General features: G+C 37.0%; 1 protein-coding gene across 8 annotated transcripts in view; it reads left to right on the forward strand.

Moving 5' to 3' along the window:
- The window catches only part of TMEM150C (transmembrane protein 150C), a 102,968-nt gene that overhangs the window by 74,473 nt on the left and 15,490 nt on the right, over nucleotides 1–13,005 (forward strand). For 6 of the 8 annotated variants that reach the window (XM_036027459.1, XM_036027467.1, XM_036027463.1 and 3 more), the window contains 4 exons: nucleotides 8,507–8,596; nucleotides 9,997–10,050; nucleotides 10,182–10,214; nucleotides 10,655–10,722. In XM_036027459.1, coding sequence (XP_035883352.1) covers nucleotides 8,517–8,596; nucleotides 9,997–10,050; nucleotides 10,182–10,214; nucleotides 10,655–10,722 — 235 coding nt within the window. In that variant the 5' untranslated portion in view covers nucleotides 8,507–8,516. Of the gene's footprint in view, nucleotides 1–6,460; nucleotides 6,563–8,506; nucleotides 8,597–9,996; nucleotides 10,051–10,181; nucleotides 10,215–10,654; nucleotides 10,723–13,005 lie in introns of those variants that run through there. The other 2 variants (XM_036027473.1, XM_036027479.1) reach the window with 2 other exon arrangements.

Here is a 13,005-nt window from a genome sequence, read left to right on the forward strand (position 1 = left end):
TCGTCCCATACACCAAAAGGTTGCGGGTTCAATTCTTGGTTAGGGTACATACCTAGGTTGTAGGTTCAACCCCCAGTCCAGGCATGTACTGGGAACCTATTGATGTTTCTCTCTCGCATCAGTGCTCCTCTCTCTCTCTTTCTCTCCCTTCCCCTCTCTCTAGAATCAATAAATGTATTCTTGGGTGAGGATTAACAAAAAAATTATATATTTTCCTGGCTGGTGTAGCTCAGTGGATTGAGCGTGGGCTGTGAACCAAAGTGTTGCAGGTTTGATTCCCAGCCAGGGTACATGCCTGGGTTGCGGGCCATAACCCCCAGCAACCGTACATTGATGTTTCTCTCTCTCTCTCTCTCTCTCTCTCTCTCTCTCTCTATCTCCCTCTCTTCCCTCTCTAAAAATAAATAAATAAAATCTTTTTAAAAATTATATATTTTATATATGTATATGAATATATACATGTATATAGAGTGCCCTTCTTTGGTTAATACAGTCCCTCCAGGGAGGAAGAAAGAAGTAAAAAGACCAAGATATGTCAGGTGGGGCATTGGTAGGTTAACATACCAGAAACTTGACCTGAAAGAACTTTTTATTTTGATCTTCTGGTCTTCATTACAGCTCAGAGGTGGGTGGGGAGATGAAGTAAGTACAGGAGCTCTCCCCATCTACACACACATGCATGCACCCATACCCCCCTCATTGTTCTGTTCTTAGGCTCATAATGGTCGGATACCAAAAGAACCTGTCATGCTAGGATATAGTGTGGCTAAGGTATATGTTATTCATTATAAGAATATTCCTTTACTGCTAGAGAAGACTGACAGAGTGTCGCATATTTCCTTATCCTTGTCAAAATCATTTCTAAATTTCCTAGGGTCTAACCCAATTCAATAAGACGACAGAGACATATAGTTTAAAAAGAAATAACTAGATCACAAATTTAAATGTAAAATGTAATACTATAACTTTTAGAAAATATATAGGAGAAAATCTCCAAGATCAAGGACAAGGCAAAGAGTTCTTAGGCTTGCCATCAAAAAACACAGTTCATAAAAAGAAAACGATCAGTTGGACCTTATCAAAAATAAAAATCATTTGCTCTGCAAAAGACCCTGTTAAGTACTAAGACCATTCTATGGGGAAAAGATAGTCTTTTAAAGAAATGGTTCTGGATATTACGTGCAAACAAAGTTACCTTGCACTATCTATAAAAAATAACTCAAAATGGATCAAAAACCTAAATGGGAGGAACTAAAACTATAAGACATTTAGGATAAAATATAGAGGGTAAGTCTCATGATGGTGGATTTGGCAATGATTTATTTTGGCTAGAACACAAAAGCATGGGGAACAACAACAACAACAAAAAGGTAAATTGGACTTCATCAAAATTTAAAACTTTTGTGCTCCAAAGGACACTATCAACAGAGTGAAAAGACATTCACCTAACAGAAGAAAATTTGTAAGTCATATATATCATAATGGATTTATATCCAGAATATATAAAGAACTACAACTCAACAACAACAACAAAAACAATTTTAAAATGTGCAAAATGCATGAGTAGACATTTCTCCAAAGATGTGAAAATGGCCAATAAGCACAAATGCAAATCAAACCCACAATGAGATACCACTTTATACTCATTAGGATAAAAAAAAGTTATTTAAAAAAACAATAAAACAGAAAACAGCAAGTGTTTGTGAGGATGTGGAGAAATTGGGATCCTTGTGCATTGCTGGTGGGCACGTAAGATGCTGCAGCTGCCGTCATGGTTCCTTAAAATATTAAACATAAAATCACCTATGACCACCAAGTACTGACAAGTGCACTCCTGGGTATAGACCCAAGAGAATTGAAAGCAGGAACTTGAATTGATATTTGTACACCTATTAGTGTACAGGTGTTTGTGGGAGCATAGTTTTTATTTCTCTGGAATAAATGCCCAAGATTGCAATTGTTGGGTAGTATGATAACTGCACCCATAGTTTTTAAAGAATCAATCAAGCTGTTTTCCTGAATACCCTACACCATTTTACATTCCTACCAGCAAGGTAGGATTGATTCAATGTCTTCACATCTTTATCACTGTTGGTGATATCACTATTTGGTGTTATCACTAAATAATTGGTGTTAATTGGTGATAATTTGTGTTTTCACTATTTGCTATGTTAGCTATTCTGGGAGGTATGTAGTGATACCTCATAGTGGGTTTTTTAAATATATTATCTTTATTATTATATTTTTCCATCACCATTTAGTCCCCTTATACCCCTGTCCCCCAGCAATCACCACTCTGTTGTCCATGTCCATGAGATCTTTTTGTTTTTGCTCAATCCCTCCACCCCTAAAACCTACACCCATAGCTGTCATCCTGCTCTCTACCTATGAGTCTATCTCTGTTTTACTTGTTAGTTCAGTTTGTTCATTCGATTCCACATATGAGTGAAATCATATGGTATTTGTCTTTCTCTGACTGGCTTCTTTCACTTAGCATAATGTTCTCCAGGTCCATCCATGCTCTCCCAAAGGGTAAAATTTTCTTTTTTTATGGCTGAGTAGAATTCCATTGTGTGGATGTCCCACAGTTGTTTTATCCACTGATCTATTGATGAGCACTTGGGCTGCTTCCATATCTTAGCAATTGTAAATAATGCTGCAATGAACATAGGGGCACTTATGTTCTTTCGAATTAGTGTTTTGGGTTCTTTCTGATATAGTCCCAGAAGTGGGATTGCTGGGTCAAAAGGCAAATTCATTTCTAAATTTTTAAGGTCTCTCCATACTGCTTTCCACAGTGACTGCACCAGCCTGCATTCCTATCAGCAGTGCAAAAGTGTTTCCCTTTTTCCACATCCTCACCAGCACTTGTTATTTTCTGATTTATTGATAATGGCCATTCTGACAGGTGTGAGATGATATCTTATTGTGGTTTTTATTTGCATTTCTCTGATGATTACTGACATTGAGCATCTTTTCATATGTCTCTTGGCCATCTATATGTCCTCTTTGGAAAAAATGTCTATTCAGGTCCTTTGCCTATTTTTTTAATTGGGTTGTTTGTGTTTTTGTCACTGAGTTTTGTTCTTTATAAATTTTGAATATTAACCCTTTATCAGATGTTTCAGCAAATATGTTCTCCCATTCTGTGGGTTGTCTTTTTATTTTGTTGATGATTTTCTTTGCTGTGCAAAAACTTTTTAGTTTGATGAAGTGCCATTTGTTTATTTTTGTTCTTGTTGTTGTTGTTGTTGTTGTTTCCCTTGCTGGGGAGATATATCCGATAATCATTGTGGTTTTAATTAGCATTTCCCTGCTGGCTAGTGATGTCAAATATCTTTTCATGTGCTTATGTGCCATCTGTATATCCTCTTCTGTGAAATGTCTGAAAATGTCTTATACCCATTTTCAGCTGGATTTTTTTTATGGTTGAGAATAAAAAACAATTTGAGAGTGCTTCATATATCCTACATACTAGTAGTCCTTTATTGGACATGCAGTTTGCAAATACTTCTCTAAGTCTGTAGCTTATTTCTTCATTCTCTTAACAGGGTCTTTTTTAAGCAAAATTTTATGTATGTATGCATGTATGTATGTTTATTGTGAGTTAAATATACATAGCAAAATTCTTATCATTTTAAGTATATAATTCAGTGACATTAAATACCTTCATACAACCATCACCACTATCCATTTCCAGAACTTTTCATCATTCCAAACTACAACTATATTCATTAAATAGTAACTCTCCATCCCCTCCTCTCTCCAGCCCCTGGCAACAGCCATTTGTCTCTGTGAATTTGACTACACTAAGTACCTTTCATAAGTGGAAGCATATAGTATGTCTTTTTATGTCTGGCTTATTTCACTCAGCATATCCACAAAGTTCATCCATCATGTAGCATGTGTCAGAATTTCATTCCTTTTTAAGGCTGAATAATATTTCATTGTATAGGTACACCACATTTTATTTATCCATTCATGGATGATGATCTGGGATGTTTACACCTTTTGGCTACCATGAATAATGCCATGAAAATAGATGTGCACAAAATTTTAAAAATTGTGTGCTTAATTTTATTTTTTAATTTTATTTCTCAATTCTAGTTTACATTAAATACTATTTTGTATTAGTTTCAGGTGTACAACATAGTGATCAGACAGTCATATACCATACCTTACAAAGTGTCCTTCCAGATACTCCTAGTACCCAGCTGGCACCATGCATTGTTATTAAATATCACTGAGTATACTCCCTATGCTGTACTTTACAACTCCATGACATAGCATCTTTATTTGCAATAGCCAGAAACTTGAAACAACCCAGGTATGCTATAATCGATGAATAAACAAACTGGGTGCTCCACACCATGGAATCTACCAAAGATTAAAAGTACCAAACTATTGATGAGCATAAACCTTAGATGAATCTTCAGGACATTCTCAGATGAAGGCTCAATGAAAACAAAGTCAATCCCAAAGGTCACATGCTCTATGATTGCATTTGTATAACACTCTTGAGATGATAAAATTATAGAAGTGAAGAAAGGATCAGTGGCTGCCAGAGATTAGAAAGGAGGGTTTGGGGAGGGAAGTAGTATAGTTATAAAAGGCCAACACAAGGGATCTTGGGCTCCCCTTGTAGGAACATGTGTATGTTCTAACCTTGACTGTGCCGGTGACCATACAAATCTATACATGTGGTGAATTGTATAAAACCAAACACACACACACAGAAAGGAGTGCATGTAAAACTGGTGCAATCTGAATGAAGTCAAACAATTGTATCAATGTCAGTATCCTGGCAGTTGATATTGTACTATGGTTGTGTACAGATGTTACTATTGGGGAGACAGAGTGAAGGATATATAGGATCTCTCTGTACAATTTCTCACATGTGAATTTGCAATTATTTCCAAAATAAAAGGGGGGTATAACCAATGTAAATGTCCTAAAGAATCACCCAAGTAGGAAGCTACAATATTAATACAACTATTCATAGACTTACACTTTCCACCTCTCAGGGAATCCCTTTTAGTTAAAAAAAAATGCAATTTCAACTATCATTAGACAAAGGATATAGTATGATTTTCCCAAAACTTGGAGATGAGGTTGCTATATGAGAATTAAACTAATAAAAATAAAATAATTAAGGAGAGTAGCTATTAGCCACCTTAAATACTACAGAACAAAATGAAAAAACCAATGCATGGTGAAAGATAACCAAAGAGTAGACTCTGAGGAAGCTGGGCCTCCAATATGTGTGTATGGTTAGGGTATTGATTTGTCTTTTGGAAAACCATCTGAAGAAAGAACTGTTATTATTACAATCAGGAAGGGTGTCTGCATGCTTCTAGAAAAACAAGAGCCCAAAGAAGAAGCAAGCGTTCAGGTGTCCCGAGCCCTGCTTTGCAGGAAGAGTACTTTATCCTAACATTTATCTTGGCAGTTAGAGTTGGCAGAGCTGCCACTTATGGAACATGTGTGATGTGTGGTGTTACCTGCTTTGTCATTAATCCTCAGCACATCCCTATGAAATAGAAGTTATCTCCTGCATTAAACTAAGGTTTAAGAGATGACATAACTTGGTAGAGATCAGACAGCTAGTGAATGGCAGAACTGGGTTTGAGTCCTGTTGGTTGCCATACCATTTCCATTTAACCATATTGCCTTTCTTTAAAGGAAATTAGCATATAAAGCTATTGTAGCTATTGTAGCTTGATGCCATAGTCTCAGAATTAGCTTGTTAACTCTCTCCACTCTACTTTCCTGCCTCCAAATTTTTTTTCTTTTTTTTTTTCTTTTAATCATTGTTCAAGTACATTTTTCTCCCCCCTACTCCCATTCCAGCCCACACACCCAACCCTCCCCCCTTCCCCCCATTACCCCCCACCCCTAGTTTTTGTCCATGTGTCCTCCAAATTTGTTCCTGTAATCCCTACCCATTCCCCCCTGGAATTCCCTCTTCTCTCCCCTCTGGTCACTGTCAGGCTATCCCCTATTTCAGTGTCTTTGGTTATATTTTGCTAGTTTTTTGTTTTGTTTTGTTTTGTTTTGTTGTTTAGATTCCTGTTAAAGGTGATATCATGTGGTATTTGTCTTTCACTGCCTGGCTTGTTTCACTTAGCATGATGCTTTCCAGCTCCATCCATGCTGTTGCAAAGGGTATGAGCTCCTTCTTTCTTTCTGCTGCATAGAATTCCATTGTGTAAATGTACCATAGTTTTTTGATCCATTCATTTACTGATGGGCATCTAGGTTGCTTCCAGCACCTAGCTATTGTAAATTGTGCTGCTATGAACATCGGGGTGCAAAGGTTCTTTTGTATTGGTGTTTTGGTGTTCTTAGCCTGCCTCCAAATTTTGATTTTCTGTATAGATGTTCCTAAAAGGAGAACCAATGTTCAAGAGTATTTGTGCACTTGGCAGTTGTGTTTCTCAGTGTACATAAATAAGTTCGCATTATGATTTATTTGCCAGTCTATTTTTAAAATGATTAACAGGCATGAACCCTTCTGGTGCTGATAATTCTGGGCAAATTGAAGCATCCTGCTACTAACAGGGTACCATCACCCTGTGAGGCCTCAGTCTTTGATGTCCTCTCCCTGCCTTCAAATTCCACAATCTTCATGTAGCAAGACAGGAAAATGGTGTTACAGATTTAAGTAACTGGCTCAGGCCCATGGAGTCAGTTATTGGCAAAACTAAGGCTGAGGACTTGGTGTCCTAACTCTTACTTCAGTGTAACCATTTCAACTGTACTCATCCTGTCCAAGCAGCCTGTTTCAGGGACAGATCTAGAATAATTTATTTACATGCTCAGTCAACATCCCTACTTTCTGTACTCCCTCTGCAACTTAGAAAACTGATAGAATTATGTTTGTTAGCATAACTGATAGCCTTACTATGAGCCCACAATTTTCTGGACACAAATAAATAAATATACACCAACTAACCAAATTCTGTATGCTTAGAATATTCATCATTCTTCTACACTATATAAATAGAACAATAATGTACCACTGGTTCATACACTAGCTTTTATATATGGCATAAGCTGTCCCATAAAAATAGTTATATTCATTAGAGCTCACCTCTGTATTTCTACCACCCACTATAGTGCCTGGCACAAGTGGATGTCAATACTTCTCAGTTGGATTGGATTGGATTGGTTTGGATTGGATTGGATTGGATTAAATTGATTGCAAGCGTTTCTAATGTCTTTCAATAAATTCTGTCATTAATTTAACACCCCTACCCAGATAGGTGTTTAGACTACAGCACAATCATTCAAGGACATATTTTAGGTCCAGGTGTGTGTCCCCTTGCCTGGAAGATCTACCTACTCAGGTAAGTCAGTTAGGTCAACCAAGACCTCCCTGACACCTTAGGCTACTATGCTAAATGGAGGGACCATGTTCTCTGTCTATTCTCAATACTTGGACAGTCCAAAGAATGTCACTATTAAGAAAGTAAATATCAGGGAGATGCTCAGAAATGTGACAGTGTTGGTTCAAACTCAGTAAATAACTTTCTTCAGTTAATTATAAAACCCAAAGCAACGAGTAGCAGTTTCTCCCTAGAGGTGCCATTTAACCCCATATCCTTCTGCTTGTTTGATCCCCTGTGGAGGTCACTTAGAGTACCTTATTTTCTTGGAACCGGTGTTTTTTGCCTTAAAGATTGTTGGCATCCAGCGTCTCAAATAGATTTTGTCTGATGGTTTTGAGCAAGGAAGTAAATTGATAGTTATTTCTTTCTGTTCTATATCAATAATTTTTCACAGACATTCTGAAGCTCCTGTTTTCTACTTTATTTTGGTGGAGAATTTTATTTATATATTTTTGCTTTAAAATATAACATCCAAAATGCCTGGCATCTATTTTTTCCCATTGTTTTTTTAGGAGCTAATTTAAAGTTACACACAACACATTTTTCCAGAGTGTTCATTTTAGAGTCTTCTGAGATAGTTATTCAAAACACGTCATGAGAAAAATTCAGATTTGCAAAGCATTTGCCAATTCCTCTTGTGTTGCTAATTTATTTAGTACCCACTTGTTTCTAACATTCTTGCTAGCTAAGCTGCAGACATAGGTACATACTGGATCCATGGATTCAAAAGCCCATAAATGTTAAAGCATTAAAAGTAAGTTGGACTTTGCCTTCGGGGCCTAGTCCTAACCTCCTCCTCTAAAACCTCCTCTTCCGAGTCCTAACCCAAACCCTTTTGTACTTTCTTAAATGCTTCAAAGCTTGTATGAGGATGAATGTTGTTATGAGAAGTATCCATCAGTTCTTAACTAAGACTCTGAAATATTTGAGCTAATGCTAGATAACAATCATCCATGTTCCCTGTTCAAACATTTCCCACATGTATAGGTGGCCATATGATACTGATTTGAACCATGATTTCATAAAATGCATTATTTTCCCGTTAAACTTCCTGTCTTGAAAGAGTAAAGGTAAGTTTTTGTGTCAGTTATGAATACCTGTTCATTGTATTTCAGTATAACAGGTATGGATGGGAAGAAATGCAGCGTATGGATGTTTTTACCTCTTGTGTTTACTTTGTTTACTTCAGCTGGATTGTGGATAGTGTGAGTATTCTCTTATTTAATTACTAAGGTCTGAGGTGCAATGTCTTGGGTTGGCCAAAAAGTCTGTGTAGTTTTTTCTGTAAAATAAAAAAAACACATTTTTCATTTTCTCCAATAACTTTATTGATTTGGGTATTTTGAGTATGTTGGCTATCTCCTATGTGGTATAACGTTAGTTATTCTCAGTTAATGTCTCCCTTTGATCGCTATCAATTTCAACTGATCTACCTGACCATGGAGCATCATCCAGAGAGAAATTTCCAGCATAAAACTTCACAAACCACTTTTGACATGTTCCATCAGTCACAGCACCTTCTCCATACACTGCACAAATCTTTTTTAGTGTTTCAGTTGTGCTTTTACCTTTCTTGAAATAATAAAGCATAATATGCTGAACATGTTGCATATTTTCTTCCATCTTCAATATTAAAATGGCTACACAAAAATTCACCAATTTTGATACATTTTTTAAATCTATGCTGAAATGACAGCTGTCACCATACAGTCTAACAAAATTGTTTTGAATGAAGTTAAGGCCAACTAAGCACTACTAGAGCCATCTAATGGGGAGAAAACCAAACAAACTTTTTGGCCAACCCAATATATAAAAATGTGGTTTTGATAGCACATGGTGTATCTATATGAATGCATTTATAAATACTTTAAAATAATTCAACCTTGCTAAAGTCCCCATTTCTCTTTCCTTTTTCTGTTACTCAAAGTAAATAACAAGAGTGAGTAATAAATTATTCAAAGCATGTAGAAAAGAATACTAGACTTATTTTTGTGTGCCTGTGTTTTTCCAGTAATGAACACTCTATAAACTGGTGATATGGATTCATTTTTTGCAAAATTTGCTAATTCGACACTAACATCTTAAGAATTCCACTGCAGTCTAGTTCATAGCCCGGGGGGGTTTGTGACAAGGTCTGGTATGTTTATAAAATGGGTTTTGTTACATTGGAAGTCTTGGCTTATCACAAAATGCTCTCACTCTTGCTTATTTCAAGTACTATTCACTTGTAGAACATTAATTTAGTTCCTTGCAGTGAAAAAAAGTGGACTGAGAAATTCCTGAGAAATGGAAAATTTGAATTCAAGTTTTAGTCTGCCCAAAGTTGTAAGGTCTTATTTCTTTGTTTTCCAGTTTTCAGATTATAATGATTTCCATTATTTGGGGGGATGTTTTAAAAATTAAAGAAACATTATTAGTAATAACTTTTGAGCTTCAAAGAGCAAGATGATCCACAGGTAGAACATTATAATAAAAGAGCGTTTTCCCAGTTAGGATATAAAATGAATATGATTTAATGTGGTTAGTCTAATAAAACTGGGAAACAATGATTCTTGTTTTCTAAAATTTCTTTATTTTGTAAACTTTTATTGTTTTTTCTTCATAGATACTTTATAGCTGTAGAAGATGACAAAATTTTCCCATTAAATTCAGCTGAAAGGTAAAGTGTGTCTCTGGGTAATTAATTCATTGTTCATCCATAGACCTAACAAAAACATTGCTGCTGGTAAGGTTAAACTGTACGCAAAAGAATGTGCTTTAACCTGAGTTTCTTTGTTTTCTGTTATCCAGGAAACCTGGTGTGAAGCATGCGCCATATATAAGGTAATTTGATAATTCTCTTCTGATCTGCTGGATCTTAGAAAAAGTTAGGGGTGTGGTCTTACATTGGGCTACCATAACAACATAGCACAGGCTGGGTGGCTTATAAACAACAGAAATTTATTTCACACAGTCTGGAGGTTAGAAGTCCAAGATCAGGGTACCAGCATGGTCAGGTTCTGATGAGAGCTCCCTTCTGGGTTACCGACTGCCATCTGCTCATGGTATCCTCACGTGGTGGAAAGAGGAAAAGAGGTCCCTAATCCCATTCATCAGGGCTCCACCTTCATAACCTAATTACCTTCAAAAGTACTGCCTCCTGATACTATCATATTGAGGGTTAGGATTTCAACATGTGAATTTTGAGGGTACACAAACATTCACTGCTTTGAATGGTTATAGATTTTAATATAGTAATAATAAAACATTTCATATATTCCAAGTATTGCAGGTGACGCACCTCCTGCAAGCTGTGTGTTTAGTCAAGTTATGAACATGGCAGCATTCCTAGGTAAGCAGATAATAAAGAATGCTTTATGTGCATTGATACATTTCTGTTATGTTCAGTTCTCCCAAACCCATACTGAAAGCATGGTGGGCTTAGTTGATAACTTGGGATCCTGTTGTGGTGAAGCTAGTTTTTTGTTTTAAGGGTCTTTTTTCTCTTATAACAGGATATAAATCTTGTTATATTTGCCCTGCTTACCTTACATTTTCTCTTCCCTTTACCATCTTTATCATGTCAGTGTACTCTTGACTTTATTTCTTTTGCTGCATAAAATAATATATTTCACATACCATTAAATCCTGCATGAGAATGGAATGTTGTACAATATGTTTACTGTAAAAAGAATGCCTTTTTTATTTCTTCACTGGCAAAGATAAAGAATGCCTTGGCTCGGTGACAAATATTGATGTGTGTAGATACTGCTTTTTACATCTAAAGGTTATGCTCTCTCCTGTGTCTATCCTATATATAAATCACACTGGCAAATGGAGACATAGGTTAAGAAAAGAAAGAAAGAACTTGCATACTCATGTCCAGCCCCAGTCTTCCACTTTTTCTTCAGGGCCCAAGACCCTCATTTAATATCCTGGCCCCTTTGCACTGTGAGTGCTTCGAGGATCAGGTGGTCCTCTAGGGACCATGGGAACCAGCTGTGCTCTCTGTCCTTTTCCAATGGGCCTGATGTACCCCCTCCTCAAGGCCAGGCCTTTCCAGTTTCTTTCAAAGGGTCAACCATCATCATTAGCATGCTGTGGGGGATGAGCCAATGACAATGAAATATTTCAACAGTGGTTTTCTGGAAATGATGCTTCTGAAAGGTGAGACTTTTTACTCCAAGAGATAAAGATGATGTTAGTATTGAGGGAGTATTTGGCCTTTATGTCTTCCTAAGAGGTGACCTGTTATTTCATCTATGTATAATTCTCTCCCCCAAAAAAAAAAATTTCTACTCACTCTTAATATGTTCTTTTTTAATGTTTGCTATAGGAAAAGGGAAGACCCATAGACCTAATTGGAAAATCAAGGGAGATGATTGGTCCAACATGCAACATAGGCAAAATCTTAGTTGAGAGGGTTCAAATAGTGAGAAACATGGGGAATGTTCCCTGTGAGGCTCCAGAGGCCCCTCTTGCAGCTGTGAGGTTCAAAGAGAAGTACACTGGGGTCTTCTCTACAGTTAATTAGATTGGTCTCTGCCCAGGCTTCCCAAAGCATATTCCATTTGTGTAAGCAGGAAGTGTCTGGAAGGCATGGATTGCTACGCTAGCACTAAGGAGAAGGTTAGATATATCCTGACGCTGGGGTTGCTGAACCTTTAAGGAAACTTTTCTCTTCATGCCCTTAGCAGGCAGTTTTCATGTCTGAGATATTCCCAAGTTCTGAGAAAAGTAGAATTTTCAGCAGCTGGTGCCCATGTGGACACCAGGGCCTGTCCTTGTCACTCAGGCTTTGTCTTCAGTGCCTTCAGCCTTCAAGCTGCCAGGAGCTTTATACTTGACTTTTTTCTACTCTTGATACCACTCTTCTGAAAAGATCTAGCAAGTTTAGCCACACAAAGGCATACATGACTGCTAAGGAGATATTTGCTTTTAATAGAGCACAACGCCCCGAGAGTGACTCTTCAGTTGCAGGATCAGGGACCTTTCCCAACCCCTCTGCAATCACACCCCGTGGTAGGCCTGCAGATTGCTACCTACTCATAGGATCATCCCCACAGGGTGCAATGATAACAACAATTAATGACAGTCATTTATATTAAAGGCACAATGTTAAGAGCTTTGCAAACACTGCCTCATCTAATCACAGTCCAGAGGAGAGCACCCTTATAAAAAAGTTGTCACAAGCTGTCTGTCCTCCAATGGGCTTTAAAGAAACAAATGAACATGTTGGAAGCCATGTATTGTTTTCTTCATATTTTTAAGAAAAATTGATATTTCCCAGTAGTCCTCATTGTATAATCTAAAAAATACCAGTTTTCACAGCTCAAGTTTATCTGGTTATAAAGCTTATGAGGAACTAATTACTAAAGCATTCCCAAAAACCAAGCAAAGAAAACAAGTCCCCTCTTCCAGCTGGCACTCGTCATTGTCTAGTCCTTCCCTGCTCCACAAAGAAGCAAAAAGTTTTCACTAGCTTTCCTGCTCTAAAGTATTGCAGTATCCAGTGTTTATTCTTTATTATCTTTCATCATTTTTAGTGCCATTTGGTAGATACAAAGTGATTAAGATTAGTGTTTAGTGGGAGTTAACCAGCAATTATTTATTTATCAACTCTAGGAGTGAAAGT

Source organism: Phyllostomus discolor, chromosome 1 (assembly GCF_004126475.2).
Source record: "Phyllostomus discolor isolate MPI-MPIP mPhyDis1 chromosome 1, mPhyDis1.pri.v3, whole genome shotgun sequence".
NCBI classification, from domain to species: domain Eukaryota; kingdom Metazoa; phylum Chordata; class Mammalia; order Chiroptera; family Phyllostomidae; genus Phyllostomus; species Phyllostomus discolor.